Source organism: Oncorhynchus kisutch, unplaced genomic scaffold (genome assembly GCF_002021735.2).
Source record: "Oncorhynchus kisutch isolate 150728-3 unplaced genomic scaffold, Okis_V2 scaffold3571, whole genome shotgun sequence".
Classification (NCBI taxonomy): domain Eukaryota; kingdom Metazoa; phylum Chordata; class Actinopteri; order Salmoniformes; family Salmonidae; genus Oncorhynchus; species Oncorhynchus kisutch.
Window position 1 is genome coordinate 79,651 of NW_022265516.1, and position 16,218 is coordinate 95,868.

General features: G+C 44.7%; 1 protein-coding gene across 9 annotated transcripts in view; it reads right to left on the reverse strand.

The window, feature by feature from the left end:
• LOC109884775 (gamma-secretase-activating protein) overlaps positions 1 to 16,218 on the reverse strand; it is a 31,120-nt gene that overhangs the window by 2,974 nt on the left and 11,928 nt on the right. For 2 of the 9 annotated variants that reach the window (XM_031820632.1, XM_031820633.1), the window contains 10 exons: positions 16,016 to 16,150; positions 14,919 to 14,977; positions 13,927 to 13,958; positions 10,136 to 10,197; positions 7,876 to 7,971; positions 6,796 to 6,866; positions 6,088 to 6,182; positions 5,740 to 5,859; positions 5,490 to 5,552; positions 2,090 to 2,157 (listed from right to left, as the gene is read on the reverse strand). In XM_031820632.1, the coding sequence (XP_031676492.1) occupies positions 2,090 to 2,157; positions 5,490 to 5,552; positions 5,740 to 5,859; positions 6,088 to 6,182; positions 6,796 to 6,866; positions 7,876 to 7,971; positions 10,136 to 10,197; positions 13,927 to 13,958; positions 14,919 to 14,977; positions 16,016 to 16,150 (801 nt within the window). Of the gene's footprint in view, positions 1 to 2,089; positions 2,158 to 3,686; positions 5,412 to 5,489; positions 5,553 to 5,739; positions 5,860 to 6,087; positions 6,183 to 6,795; positions 6,867 to 7,875; positions 7,972 to 10,135; positions 10,198 to 13,926; positions 13,959 to 14,918; positions 14,978 to 16,015; positions 16,151 to 16,218 lie in introns of those variants that run through there. The other 7 variants (XM_031820635.1, XM_031820636.1, XM_031820637.1 and 4 more) reach the window with 5 other exon arrangements.

Genomic DNA, 16,218 nt, shown 5'->3' on the forward strand with positions numbered 1-16,218 from the left:
CCCCCCACCTCTCCCCTGCAGTCATTCCCCCCACCTCCCCTGCAGTCATTCCCCCCACCTCCCCTGCAGTCATTCCCCCCACCTCCCCTGCAGTCATTCCCCCCACCTCTCCCCTGCAGTCATTCCCCCCACCTCCCCTGCAGTCATTCCCCCCACCTCCCATGCAGTCATTCCCCCCACCTCCCCTGCAGTCATTCCCCCCACCTCCTCAACAGTCTGTACTCTGCCTCCACCCCAATGGACATGTATGATTCATCACTGCCACAGTTATTATGATGTATATGGTGCTATTTCTATTGTTTTATTACCATTGTCATTATTTTATTTCCCTTAGTCCTGCATGATGGAGCTTGGAGCCTAAGATGTTCACTGTACCCTGTAATTACACCTAAAACCCTGTACATGTGACTATTAAACACTCTGAATCAGAATCTGAACAATAGTCCTATAAGTCTACCCTGATTCTCACAAAGGTCCAGGCGTGGTGAACCGTGAGTCTACCCTGATTCTCACAATGGTCCAGTCGTGGTGAACCGTGAGTCTACCCTGATTCTCACAACGGGTCCAGTCGTGGTGAACCGTGAGTCTACCCTGATTCTCACAACGGGTCCAGTCGTGGTGAACCGTGAGTCTACCCTGATTCTCACACCGGTCCAGTCGTGGTGAACCGTGAGTCTACCCTGATTCTCACACCGGTCCAGTCGTGGTGAACCATGAGTCAGGCTCCAGGTTTAACCTGCTACATGTGGTCTGAGTTCCATAATGATCTAATAGGCTACATGTCCTACATTATTGCACAACGTTAGTCTATATGATCCAGTAATACTAGCGACCTTCAGGAACAACGACACTGACGTGACAGTGGAAAGGAAGGTCAACAGAATGGAATGATGCTAAATGTAAGGTACAAATTGAAGAAAACTAACACTTATAAATGTATGTGGGTATTACTAATGGTGGCTCCTGATAGTGCCTAATATTTAACATGATACAAATTGTCAAATAAACCGGCGAAAAGCCCAGGCATATAATTCAAACATTTTAAAGTGCATACATCAAGTCAGCAGGTTGAGCCCTACAGACGCCTGTAGCCTGGATCTCCACGTTTCATCCACGCAAAGGATGAGGGAATACAATTAAAATTCTGAATAACGGCTCAGCTATTTATAGTCTATTTCACTGTCCCACTTGAGACCAGTAGGTTCATTAGACCTTATTCATGGTTTCATCGTGCATAAAAGTCTGTAGACACCTCCACCACACTCTGATCTCCACCCCAAACAAAACCGAGGTCAAAATACGACGTCTGTAGACACCTCCACCACACTCTGATCTCCACCCCAAACAAAACAGAGGTCAGAATACGAAGTATCTGTAGACACCTCCACCACACTTTGATCTCCACCCCAAACAACACCGAGGTCAGAATACGAAGTATCTGTAGACACCTCCACCACACTCTGATCTCCACCCCAAACACAACAGAGGTCAGAATACGACGTCTATAGACACCTCCGCCACACTCTGTTCTCCACCCCAAACAAAACAGAGGTCAGAATACGAAGTATCTGTAGACACCTCCGCCACACTCTGATCTCCACCCCAAACACAACCGAGGTCAGAATACGACGTCTATAGACACCTCCGCCACACTCTGTTCTCCACCCCAAACAAAACAGGTCAGAATACGAAGTATCTGTAGACACCTCCACCACACTCTGATCTCCACCCCAAACAACACCGAGGTCAGAATACGAAGTATCTGTAGACACCTCCACCACACTCTGATCTCCACCCCAAACACAACCGAGGTCAGAATATGCAGAGAGAGAAGTGCATCTAAAGGGAATTACATTCCATTTCCGCTCGCTTAACTCGGGATGGAATCCCCCCTATAAATATGAGAATGAAGAGCAGAAGGAATGAGTCTGTTTCTCTGTTGTACCTTCTTCACTTCCCCTCTGGGCTGCAACAACAGTTCAAGAATCATCTGATTGGCTAAAAAAATATCACATTCAACTGCTTACAGCTGGAAGGAACAAACAGCAGCAACTACAAGATGCAATTAACACCTTTGAGAGAAATGTACCTTTACCTCTGGTAGTCTCTTCAGAATGCTGAACTTCAGCTCCTCGTTGGCATCACTGTTGTCTAGATCTACAAAAGAGGAAAAATAGACCGTTTTTTAATTAACTTAAAATCATCCAAACCTTCAGTAATACTGTTTCTATTGTCCCAGGAGGACTTTCTGGGAGTATGAAAAACACCAAGGTCAAGTCCATATCAATCATTATCAACCATCTCTAACTACTACATTATTCAAAACACCAAGGTAAAGTCCATATCAATCATCTCTAAATACTACATTATTCAAAACACCAAGGTAAAGTCCATATCAAACATTATCAACCATGTCTAACTACTACATTATTCAAAACACCAAGGTAAAGTCCATATCAATCATCTCTAACTACTACATTATTCAAAACACCAAGGTAAAGTCCATATCAATCATCTCTAACTACTACATTATTCAAAACACCAAGGTAAAGTCCATATCAATCATCTCTAACTACTACATTATTCAAAACACCAAGGTAAAGTCCATATCAATCGTCTATAACTACTACATTATTCAAAACACGGTAAGAGAAAATACACCAATTCATTTAGCCACTTTCTTACACAGAACTTATTCCCCAGAATTCTGACATTTTCCTGATCACCGTCTAGACGAAATACTGAAAACAATCATGTTTTGTACTTTGCTTTCATCTTCAGAGATTGTTTTGTTTGTCCCCTGAGGAAGAGCTGTGATATAAACTGTACGGAAACTGGCCAAGCATGAAACACTTTCTAGTATTGCCTTCTGATTGTTACCAGGTACAAAAAGAGTCAGTGTGGTAACAGGAACACTAACATCCCACTGTTTGGGTATTGTAACATCTTAACACAAGACTGTAATGTAATGGGATATCTTAAAAGATTGAGATGTCAATGCAAGTATTGAGAAACCTGTCCAAGCATGAAAGGGTATGGAGGGCTGTATGCATTGCACCATTCTTCCTACTAGGTACTGACTGTCTGTCTGGGAGGGTTTGTACGAGTTGACCTTTGTATTACAAGACTGCAAGTCAAGACATTTAGATTCTCTCAAGCAAACTGTTTGGGTCTAGCAATAACACTTCAATATCTTTGTAAAGAAACAACTATAGATATGAAGATATGAATACAATTATTGTTGCAATTCAAACTGGATGAGGGATGAGGGCATGTTTAGTCTGAGCTTGTATCTAACAGGGATAAAACCCTGCAGGACTGTGGGTAGGAGTGGTACTGGCACTTGGGCTTCTAGCGCTTACATTCCAAGATCATTGTCTTGGCAAACACTACACTGTGCAACATCTACACAACACAGTCCCTCACTCCAGTCCCTCACTCCAGTCCCTCGCTCCAGTCCCTCGCTCCAGTCCTTAACTCCAGTCCTTAACTCCAGTCCCTCTCTCCAGTCCGTCAATCCCTCGCTCTAGTCCCTACAGTCCTTCGTTCCAGTCCTTTGCTCCAGTCCCTCGCTCCAGTCCCTCTCTCCAGTCCCTCTCTCCAGTCCCTCAATCCCTCTCTCCAGTCCCTCAATCCCTCGCTCTAGTCCCTCCAGTCCTTCGCTCCAGTCCCTCTCTCCAGTCCCTCTCTCCAGTCCCTCGCTCCAGTCCCTCGCTCCAGTCCCTCAATCCCTCGCTCCGGTCCCTCGCTCCAGTCCCTCAATCCCTCGCTCTAGTCCCGCTCTCCAGTCCCTCGTTCCAGTCCCTCACTCCAACTACAGTACCAGCCAATCAGTTGTGTTGTGACAAGGTAGGGGTGGTATACAGAAGATCGGCCTATTTGGTAAAAGAACAAATCCATAGTATGTCAAGAACAGTTCAAATAAGCAAAGAGAAATGACAGACCATCATTACTTTAAGACATGAAGGTCCGTCAATCCGGGAAATGTAATGAACTTTTAATGTTTCTTCAAGTGAAGTCGCAAAAACTATTAGGCACTATGATGAAACAACAGTGTCCTAACGAGAGAGCACATGTTCTATGCCAGGCTAAATCGTGCCTCGTTAGCTCCTTATGACTGCCTCATCAACCCTGCCAGGAAATGTATAAACTTGGTCTCCACTATAAAAAGCATCTAGACATTATCTCCCATTTCTTATAAAGTAATTTGGTTTTCAACAGCAGACATTTGTATAAAACTTGTCAGTCTCTCATTCCTTTTCTTAATTAGCTTTTCTCTACCTTCTCATATAAAGTCAATGTTTCCGAACTAGACAGACAACAAATTGAGCTGGTTGTCATAGCAACATACACAACTCTTTTTTTTCAGTTGACTAGCTAAATCAACACTTTGTTGCCAGTATGAATCTGTATTGAAGCATGGAGGAGGCAGACACGGTTACAGCATTAATCTGTATTGAAGCATGGAGGAGGCAGACACGGTTACAGCATTAATCTGTATTGAAGCATGGAGGAGGCAGACACGGTTACAGTATTAATCTGTATTGAAGTATGGAGGAGGCAGACACGGTTACAGCATTAATCTGTATTGAAGCATGGAGGAGGCAGACACGGTTACAGCATTAATCTGTATTGAAGCATGGCGGAGGCAGACACGGTTACAGCATTAATCTGTATTGAAGCATGGAGGAGGCAGACACGGTTACAGTATTAATCTGTATTGAAGTATGGAGGAGGCAGACACGGTTACAGCATTAATCTGTATTGAAGCATGGAGGAGGCAGACACGGTTACAGTATTAATCTGTATTGAAGCATGGAGGAGGCAGACAGTTACAGTATTAATCTGTATTGAAGCATGGAGGAGGCAGACAGTTACAGTATTAATCTGTATTGAAGCATAGAGGAGGCAGACACGGTTACAGCATTAATCTGTATTGAAGCATGGAGGAGGCAGACACAGTTACAGCATTAATCTGTATTGAAGCATGGGGAGGCAGACACGGTTACAGCATTAATCTGTATTGAAGCATGGAGGAGGCAGACACGGTTATAGTATTAATCTGTATTGAAGCATGGAGGAGGCAGACACGGTTACAGCATTAATCTGTATTGAAGCATGGAGGAGGCAGACACAGTTACAGTATTAATCTGTATTGAAGTATGGGGAGGCAGACACGGTTACAGCATTAATCTGTATTGAAGCATGGAGGAGGCAGACACGGTTATAGTATTAATCTGTATTGAAGCATGGAGGAGGCAGACAGTTACAGTATTAATCTGTATTGAAGCATAGAGGAGGCAGACACGGTTACAGCATTAATCTGTATTGAAGCATGGAGGAGGCAGACACAGTTACAGCATTCATCTGTATTGAAGCATGGAGGAGGCAGACACGGTTACAGCATTCATCTGTATTGAAGCATGGAGGAGGCAGACACAGTTACACTGTAAGTAAGACAATAATGAATCTAAGAGGTTCCAGCTTACTGTGGAAAAGTACAGGACTGTATTGCCAGCTCTCTGACTCAGTGTTCATGAGGACACACCTTCCTGTAGTAATTACTGAGAAATTACATTATGGCACAATAGCTGAATCATGCCATCTGATAAATTGTATGTGTGTAGGGGTATATGCACGTATTGCGTGTGTGTGTGTAGTGCGTGCGTGTGTGTGTGTGCATGCGTGTGTGTGTGCGTGTATGTGTGCGTGTGCGTGTGCGTGTAATGCAGTGTGAACCTGTCATGAGTCGTGAGACGAAGGTCTCGGTGAGCTGCAGCACACCATGGTCAACGTACTGCAGGAAGGTGTGTCTGGGGAGACAGCGAACCCCCAACACGGACAGTAGAGTGTGATACCCTGCAGACACACAGCAACACCACGTCAGATGCCATTTGCTTGAATATGTATTTAATATTTTAGAGGCATACTCTCTATAAGCTCTGTTGAAGTGCTTTGTTATATTGAGACACTGGACAGGGAGGTTAAAATAAGTTTAACGCCTTGGTTATTTCCAGAAGGTTGAACAAGGTAAAATACATGAATAAACAGTGTTATTTTGAGAAGATTAAACAGGGTTCTTCTTACCAGGAGGGAGGGGGAGACACAGAGTCTTTGTAGCCTCCAGTATCCGACACATCACGTGAAACACAGCCCACTCTGCTGAACTCCCCCGCTGCTTTCTACAGCAGAGAGGATAGTAAACATCAATGGGACAGGACTTGCATACACACTGTAGACACACACACACTAACACACACTAAACACACACTAACACAAACTAAACACACACTAAACACACACTAACACACACTAACACAAACTAAACACACACTAACACAAACTAAACACACACACTAACACAAACTAAACACACACACTAACAAACTAAACACACACACTAACCACACACTAACACAAACTAAACACACACACTAACCACACACTAACAAACACACACTAAACACACACACACTAACACAAACTAAACACACACACTAACACAAACTAAACACACACACTAACACACACTAAACATACACACTAACAAACTAAACACAAACTAACACAAACTAAACACAAACTAAAACACACACTAACAAACTAAACACACACTCACACACACACTAAACACACACACTAACACACACTAACACAAACTAACACAAACTAAACACACACTAACAAACTAAACACACACACACACACACACACACTAACACAAACTAAAACACACACTAACAAACTAAACACACACTAATAGACTAACACACGCACACACAGGGAGCAACTTACAAGCACAGCACCAGAGGGCCTAGTTTGTACTTCAGCCACACAGACTCCAGCATGCGTCTGATCAGCTCCAGCTACACACACACCAAACACACACACACACACACACACACACACACACACATACCAAACACCCACACACCAAACACACACATCAAACACCCACACACCAACAAAAAAAAAAACACACACACACACACACCAAACACACCCACACACCAAACACCCACACACCAAACACCCACACACCAAACACCCACACAGAAAAGAGGTCAGGGATGAATGCTCTGAGAATTTAAACATCTGATTTACTCAAATGTTACATGATAAGACCACTATTACCACTACCACGTTTCACATTCACTTCCTGTTTCCACAGTTTCACACACTGTAACACTTCCTATTTTCTCTACTGAGCAACAAATGAATAGTAGTCTGTTCCAACACGTAGCAAGAGAAACAGGTGTTACTATGATTTATTTATACACTGCCACTTTCACAACCCGACACACACACACACACACCGCTAGCCGGCTAACACACACACCGCTAGCCGACTAACACACACACACCGCTAGCCAACCAACACACACACACACACACACACCGCTAGCCAACTAACACACACACACACACCGCTAGCCAACTAACACACACTGTGACTGACCAAGCATGACCACTCACATCCTCTTCTCCTCTCTCTCTTACTGCAATAACAGGAAGAAACACTACCACATTTACATCCTGACACACACACACACACACACAATCTCACACTCACACACACTTTATGGAAAGGCTTGTGTCTTCCTGATATGGAGTGCACTACTTCCATGTGAGGTTCAGGGTTTTCTTCAGTCAGTGATATCTATGTATGATGTACTGTACAGAGCCTCTCTGACGTCATAACTGAGCTGTGAACAGTGGGAAGTAGATCTGTCATCCACAGGAGGAAGTACATGTGTTGGAGGATAATGGTTATTGTCATTTCTCAACTACAATCTGTCTGTCTCAGGCCTTTCTTTGTGTAACCGCAAAAACAATGGAAACAGTGTTTGGGTCATGTAGAATAAGAACACACACCAGCTTGGCCACGTAGTTCACCACCAGCACGTCGATCTTCTTCTTCCCCAGACGAGGCAGGTGTCTGTTGAGGTGCTCTCTCAGTTTGTCCACCATCTATAGGAAACACAACACTTCACATTGAAGGTGTCTGTCTGTCTGTGTGTGTGGTTCCCTTGATGTTCCCCTGTTCCTCTGTGTCCCTGTTCCTCTGTGTCCCTGTTCCTCTGTGTCCCTGTTTCCCTGTTCCTCTGTGTCCCTGTTCCTCTGTGTCCCTGTTCCTCTGTGTCCCTGTTCCTCTGTGTCCCTGTTCCTCTGTGTCCCTGTTCCCCTGTGTCCCTGTTCCCCTGTGTCCCTGTTCCCCTGTTCCTCTGTGTCCCTGTTCCTCTGTGTCCCTGTTCCTCTGTGTCCCTGTTCCTCTGTGTCCCTGTTCCTCTGTGTCCCTGTTTCCCAGTTCCTCTGTGTCCCTGTTCCTCTGTGTCCCTGTTCCTCTGTGTCCCTGTTTCCCTGTTCCCCTGTGTCCCTGTTCCCCTGTGTCCCTGTTCCCCTGTTCCTCTGTGTCCCTGTTCCTCTGTGTCCCTGTTCCTCTGTGTCCCTGTTTCCCAGTTCCTCTGTGTCCCTGTTTCCCTGTTCCTCTGTGTCCCTGTTTCCCTGTTCCTCTGTGTCCCTGTTCCTCTGTGTCCCTGTTCCCCTGTGTCCCTGTTCCCCTGTGTCCCTGTTCCCCTGTGTCCCTGTTCCCCTGTGTCCCTGTTCCCCTGTGTCCCTGTTCCCCTGTGTCCCTGTTCCCCTGTGTCCCTGTTCCTCTGTGTCCCTGTTCCTCTGTGTCCCTGTTCCTCTGTGTCCCTGTTCCTCTGTGTCCCTGTTCCTCTGTGTCCCTGTTCCTCTAACAGTGTCCTACATTCTTATTATCAGGAAGGAGTGGAGCAGGAGCCTACTGGGACTTACATACACACTGCAGGTAGGCAGACACACACACACACAAACTGCAGGTTCACACACACAAACTGCAGGTTCACACACACTGAGGTACACACTGCAGGTACACACACACTGAGGTACACACTGCAGGTACACACACACACTGCAGGTACATACACACACTGCAGGTACATACATACACACACACACTGCAGATACACACTCCTGGAGCAGGAGAGACCTATCTGACCTGCAGGTGGAATAGCCTGCTGGGAGCAGAGCTGACGAGTCTAAGAATAGTTACCCTGCTGGTTGATGCTGAGAGGACCACAGCTAGACTACCCTAGTGTTTTACAACTGGGGATAGGTAGAATAGTTACCCTGCTGGTTGATGCTGAGAGGACCACAGCTAGACTACCCTAGTGTTTTACAACTGGGGATAGGTAGAATAGTTACCCTGCTGGTTGATGCTGAGAGGACCACAGCTAGACTACCCTAGTGTTTTACAACTGGGGATAGGTAGAATAGTTACCCTGCTGGTTGATGCTGAGAGGACCACAGCTAGACTACCCTAGTGTTTTACAACTGGGGATAGGTAGAATAGTTACCCTGCTGGTTGATGCTGAGAGGACCACAGCTAGACTACCCTAGTGTTTTACAACTGGGGATAGGTAGAATAGTTACCCTGCTGGTTGATGCTGAGAGGACCACAGCTAGACTACCCTAGTGTTTTACAACTGGGGATAGGTAGAATAGTTACCCTGCTGGTTGATGCTGAGAGGACCACAGCTAGACTACCCTAGTGTTTTACAACTGGGGATAGGTAGAATAGTTACCCTGCTGGTTGATGCTGAGAGGACCACAGCTAGACTACCCTAGTGTTTTACAACTGGGGATAGGTAGAATAGTTACCCTGCTGGTTGATGCTGAGAGGACCACAGCTAGACTACCCTAGTGTTTTACAACTGGGGATAGGGAGAATAGAACCTGCTGAAAAGCTAACGTCACTTAAACCTCAGGGACAGCAATTTCAGGATGGAAATAGTTGCTGCTACAAGGCTAAAAACTCCTGGGAATAGACTGCAATGTCAGGATCAAAAAGGGACAACTATTTTTATCATGCGTGTTGTGTGTTGTCAGCTAACTGCTTGCCCTGATGAACCTTGGTCTTGGTAAGCTGGACAAGCCTGCATTCCAACCCATTACTAAAACAGTGCAGACACTGATCTAAGATCAGTTTAAGATCATTTCTCCCCTAATGGTTAAGATTAGGATCTGGGGAGGGTAAACTGATCCTAGATCTGTCTATGCCCGAGGGCACCTTCCACCCAGAGTATCATGGCTGCTGTATCTTGTGACTCACCAGGCCTATGAGCGCCCTCTGCTGGCTATCCTCCTCCTGGAACAACGGAACCACTTTCTGATCTGCAGAGGAACACCATAACACCGTGGATTTAGACTTTTCATTACATCTCAAAGAGTTGGACATAAGGCAAAACAAACAGTCATGAGTCAGGACGAGGAAGAGGATTGCCTAATGATTTAAGAGAGATGAGTAAGTAGGGTTGCACATTTTGGGGAATATTCAGAGGTGGAAACTTTCTGTGGGAATTAACGGGAATATATGGGAATGAATATTAACACCATTTAAATGTAGATGTTTTTTGTATTGGATATATTTACCATATCATATGGAGACAGAAACATAAACCTTTTACCTTTTCATACGTAGACATAATTCAAATGATTAAATCCTAAGAGCCTCAGATCCACAAAGTCCTTTCCACCAGGTGGCTGATGAGATATGTTGTCACGACTACCATATTGCATCTCCATCCCAAAGCCCTTGCTTGGAAGTGTACTTCACCAGACTGCCAAGAACCTTGCCCTCATCCTGGCCAAGGTGGCGAGACACGGTAGTGATGACACCATAGGCCTTGTTGATCTCTGCACCAGACAGGATGCTCTTACCAGCAGACTTGGGGTCCAACATGTACGCTGCGGGGTGTTTGGGCTTCAGGCAGGAGTCCTCATGCTTTACGATGTATTTCAGAACTGCAGTTTCCTCTGCTTGGAGCAACAGTGAAGTGGGCAGGGCAGTATGGATTTATTCTCTTACATCTGCAAGCAGAGTCTGAACATCAGACAGGATGGCATTGTCTCCCTCAATCCGTGCAATGGCTACTGCTATAGGTTTCAGGAGTTTAAGGCTGATTACCACTCTCTCCCAAAATACATCATCCAGGAGGATCCTCTTGATGGGTCTGTCCATATCGGCAGGCTGTGATATTGCCATTTCTTGGAGAGACTCCTTCCCCTCCAGGAGACTGTCAAACATGATGACAACACCACCCCAAAGGGTGTTGCTGGGCAGCTTCAATGTGGTTCTCTTATTCTTCTCACATACCTTCTGTGGTCCAAGGTCATTGATGACTGCCTTCAGCTCATCTGCAATGTAGAGACCAGTGTTTCTGTTGTCCCTTGTGTCTGTGCTCTTGTAGAATACTGGTTGAGGGGTGGAGATGATGTAGTTAATTATTCCTTGGTCACGAACATTTGACCACCCATCAGAGATGATTGCAATACAGTCTGCTTTCTCTACGATTTGCTTGACCTTCACTTGAACTCTGTTGAACTCTGCATCCAGCAAATTACAGAGTGACATCTCCATGGTCTTCATTACAGAGTGACATCTCCATGGTCTTCACTACAGAGGGACATCTCCATGGTCTTTTCACTACAGAGGGACATCTCCATGGTCTTTTCACTACAGAGGGACATCTCCATGGTCTTCACTACAGAGGGACATCTCCATGGTCTTTTCACTACAGAGGGACATCTCCATGGTCTTTTCACTACAGAGGGACATCTCCATGGTCTTTTCATTACAGAGTGACATCTCCATGGTCTTTTCACTACAGAGGGACATCTCCATGGTCTTCATTACAGAGGGACATCTCCATGGTCTTTTCACTACAGAGGGACATCTCCATGGTCTTCATTACAGAGGGACATCTCCATGGTCTTTTCACTACAGAGGGACATCTCCATGGTCTTTTCACTACAGAGGGACATCTCCATGGTCTTTTCACTACAGAGGGACATCTCCATGGTCTTTTCACTACAGAGGGACATCTCCATGGTCTTTTCACTACAGAGGGACATCTCCATGGTCTTTTCACTACAGAGGGACATCTCCATGGTCTTTTCACTACAGAGGGACATCTCCATGGTCTTTTCACTACAGAGGGACATCTCCATGGTCTTCACTACAGAGGGACATCTCCATGGTCTTTTTACTACAGAGGGACATCTCCATGGTCTTTTCACTACAGAGGGACATCTCCATGGTCTTCACTACAGAGGGACATCTCCATGGTCTTTTCACTACAGAAGGACATCTCCATGGATAAACTGAAACAATACAGTCAGAAGATGACAAGGACAATGAAGGAGGGAGAGGAAAAAGTCAACTGTGCTTGCAGAGGGTAGTTTCTGTGAGTCGGATATTGGTGTGGAGAATGATGAATGGTGGTCAGTATGGGAGAGAGTATGTACGGGTGAGAGACAGACAGAGAGACAGACAGAGAGTGAGAGAGCAGTGTGTGTGACAGAGAGTGAGGTTGTGTATTGTCTGTGCGTGGCCCATGTGAGGTTGAGGTAGAGCGATGTCCAATCTCGTGGTTGAGCAACATTTGGACTGGGGTCAGGAAGCAGTGAAGGAGAAGAGAAAAAAGAAGGAAAGCAAGCGAGAGAGACGCCCTTCTCCTCCCATTCTTATATAACCATGTGGCATTCTTCCCCTCTTTTCTCTCTCTCTCCCTGAATGATAAATCATCAACAACTGTGGGCTCCGAGAGCGATGTTCTCCAGTGGACTCAATTATGTGACCCTGAAACTCAAGTTGGGGGATTTCTTTAACTGAAGCAGAAGACATTTCCTATCTGTAGTCAAGGGTAAATGAGCTCACGTTAACTGGCCTGCCAGCATCTTAATATACCAGTGTTATTCTAGGAATAATAATCACAATAACAGCTTCATAGCCAAAGGACCAATATCAAGGTCTAGAGAGGCAATGTTTCTCACAATCCTAGAGACAAGGTTTCTTACAATCCTAGAGACAAGGTTTCTTACAATCCTAGAGACAAGGTTTCTTACAATCCTAGAGACAAGGTTTCTTACAATCCTAGAGACAAGGTTTCTTACAATCCTAGAGACAAGGTTTCTTACAATCCTAGAGACAAGGTTTCTTACAATCCTAGAGACAAGGTTTCTTACAATCCTAGAGACAAGGTTTCTTACAATCCTAGAGACAAGGTTTCTCACATTCCTAGAGACAAGGTTTCTCACAATCCTAGAGACAAGGTTTCTCACAATCCTAGAGACAAGGTTTCTCACAATCCTAGAGACAAGGTTTCTCACAATCCTAGAGACAAGGTTTCTCACAATCCTAGAGACAAGGTTTCTCACAATCCTAGAGACAAGGTTTCTCACAATCCTAGAGACAAGGTTTCTCACAATCCTAGAGACAAGGTTTTTCACAATCCTAGACACAAGGTTTCTCACAATCCTAGACACAAGGTTTCTCACAATCCTAGACACAAGGTTTCTCACATTCATAGAGAGAGACAAGGTTTCTCACAATCCTAGAGACAAGGTTTCTCACATTCATAGAGAGAGACAAGGTTTCTCACAATCCTAGAGACAAGGTTTCTTACAATCCTAGAGACAAGGTTTCTTACAATCCTAGAGACAAGGTTTCTTACAATCCTAGAGACAAGGTTTCTTACAATCCTAGAGACAAGGTTTCTTACAATCCTAGAGACAAGGTTTCTTACAATCCTAGAGACAAGGTTTCTTACAATCCTAGAGACAAGGTTTCTTACAATCCTAGAGACAAGGTTTCTTACAATCCTAGAGACAAGGTTTCTTACAATCCTAGAGACAAGGTTTCTTACAATCCTAGAGACAAGGTTTCTTACAATGCTAGAGAGACAAGGTTTCTTACAATCCTAGAGACAAGGTTTCTTACATTCATAGAGAGACAAGGTTTCTTACAATCCTAGAGACAAGGTTTCTTACAATCCTAGAGAGACAAGGTTTCTTACAATCCTTCTATTAATTGATAGTGGCTTTTAGAATGTGGCATCTTACCAAGATTCCAGCTGTCCACCATCGACAGAACTCTGAAAATAACAGAGAAAATATCAGATGATATGACTTACTTGACTTTTAAGTGTATCCAGTATCTCTACGTGCCTGTGTGTATCCAGTATCTCTACGTGCCTGTGTGTATCCAGTATCTCTACGTGCCTGTGTGTATCCAGTATCTCTACGTGCCTGTGTGTATCCAGTATCTCTACGTGCCTGTGTGTATCCAGTATCTCTACGTGCCTGTGTGTATCCAGTATCTCTACGTGCCTGTGTGTATCCAGTATCTCTACGTGCCTGTGTGTATCCAGCATCTCTACGTGCCTGTGTGTATACAGCATCTCTACGTGTCTGTGTGTATACAGTATCTCTACGTGTCTGTGTTTGAGTGTTATTATCTATCAGTGTTATTGATCCCTGTGTTATTATCTATCAGTGTTATTGATCCCTGTGTTAATATCTATCAGTGTTATTGATCCCTGTGTTAATATCCATCAATGTCATTGATCCCTGTGTTAATATCTATCAATGTCATTGATCCCTGTGTTAATATCTATCAGTGTCATTGATCCCTGTGTTAATATCTATCAGTGTCATTGATCCCTGTGTTAATATCCATCAATGTCATTGATCCCTGTGTTATTATCCATCAATGTCATTGATCCCTGTGTTAATATCTATCAGTGTTATTGATCCCTGTGTTAATATCTATCAGTGTTATTGATCCCTGTGTTAATATCCATCAATGTCATTGATCCCTGTGTTAATATCTATCAGTGTTATTGATCCCTGTGTTAATATCTATCAGTGTTATTGATCCCTGTGTTAATATCTATCAGTGTTATTGATCCCTGTGTTAATATCTATCAGTGTTATTGATCCCTGTGAGTTTGTCTCTCTGTGTTTTCAATAGTGAAGTTCCCCCTGTACCCCACCAACACACACAACATTCTGCAACACACAAGAGACCCTTCACTCTTCGGTTCTCCACCTACTGTTTAGTGTTCTCCTCAATGTGACGTAGATAGTTAGAAGCCTTCTTGTTCTTTGACTTCTGAAACAGACAGAGTGAAGAACATGTTCTCTGACTTCTGGAACAGACAGAGTGAAGAACGTGTTCTCTGACTTCTGGAACAGACAGAGTGAAGAACGTGTTCTCTGACTTCCTCTTATGAAGGTATACTGTACTACATTTTACATGTCCATGTTAGTCATTTAGCACATACAAGAGCAATTAGGGTTCATTGCCTTGCTCAAGGGAACATCAACAGATTCGTCTCAGGGATTCGAGCCAGCGACCTTTCGGTTACTGACCCATCGTTCTTAAACGCTAGGCTACCTGTTGAAGTGGTTCTATAAGAGAATATGTCAGGAATTGGAAATCATGAATGTTTTCATACTGTCCTACTGCTAGCTGCAGTGTAAAGCTTGGGATCAGAGAGAGAGACCATGGTTCCATACTGTCCTACTGCTAGCTGCAGTGTAAGGCTTGGGATCAGAGAGAGAGACCATGGTTCCTGTGGTGCACTGAGCTCCCAGAGACAATCTATATTCCAGTCTCTCTGTGTGAACTCACCAGGGTAGCTAGCAGCGTGGTCCAGTCTGGCAGACTGTGAGAGGTTCTGGATCTGCAGTTTGATCCTCTAATATGTGTGAACTCACCAGGGTAGCTAGCAGCGTGGTCCAGTCTGGCAGACTGTGAGAGGTTCTGGATCTGCAGTTTGATCCTCTAATATGTGTGAACTCACCAGGGTAGCTAGCAGCGTGGTCCAGTCTGGCAGACTGTGAGAGGTTCTGGATCTGCAGTTTGATCCTCTAATATGTGTGAACTCACCAGGGTAGTGAGCAGCGTGGTCCAGTCTGGCAGACTGTGAGAGGTTCTGGATCTGCAGTTTGATCCTCTAATATGTGTGAACTCACCAGGGTAGTGAGCAGCTTGGTCCAGTCTGGCAGACTGTGAGAGGTTCTGGATCTGCAGTTTGATCCTCTAATATGTGTGAACTCACCAGGGTAGTGAGCAGCTTGGTCCAGTCTGGCAGAGTGTGAGAGGTTCTGGATCTGCAGTTTGATCCTCTAATATGTGTGAACTCACCAGGGTAGTGAGCAGCTTGGTCCAGTCTGGCAGGTTCTGAGATGCTCTGTATCGTGGGTTTGGAACCGCCTCAAAGTACTTCATCTTTTCTGTGCTCCACTGCAGCTCTTCCCAATAACCCTGGAGACTCCTGGCCTGCAGCCAAACATTACCAAACATCTAGTAAACACCAGCTGTTTACTACTTTTACAGTTTGTGCAAAA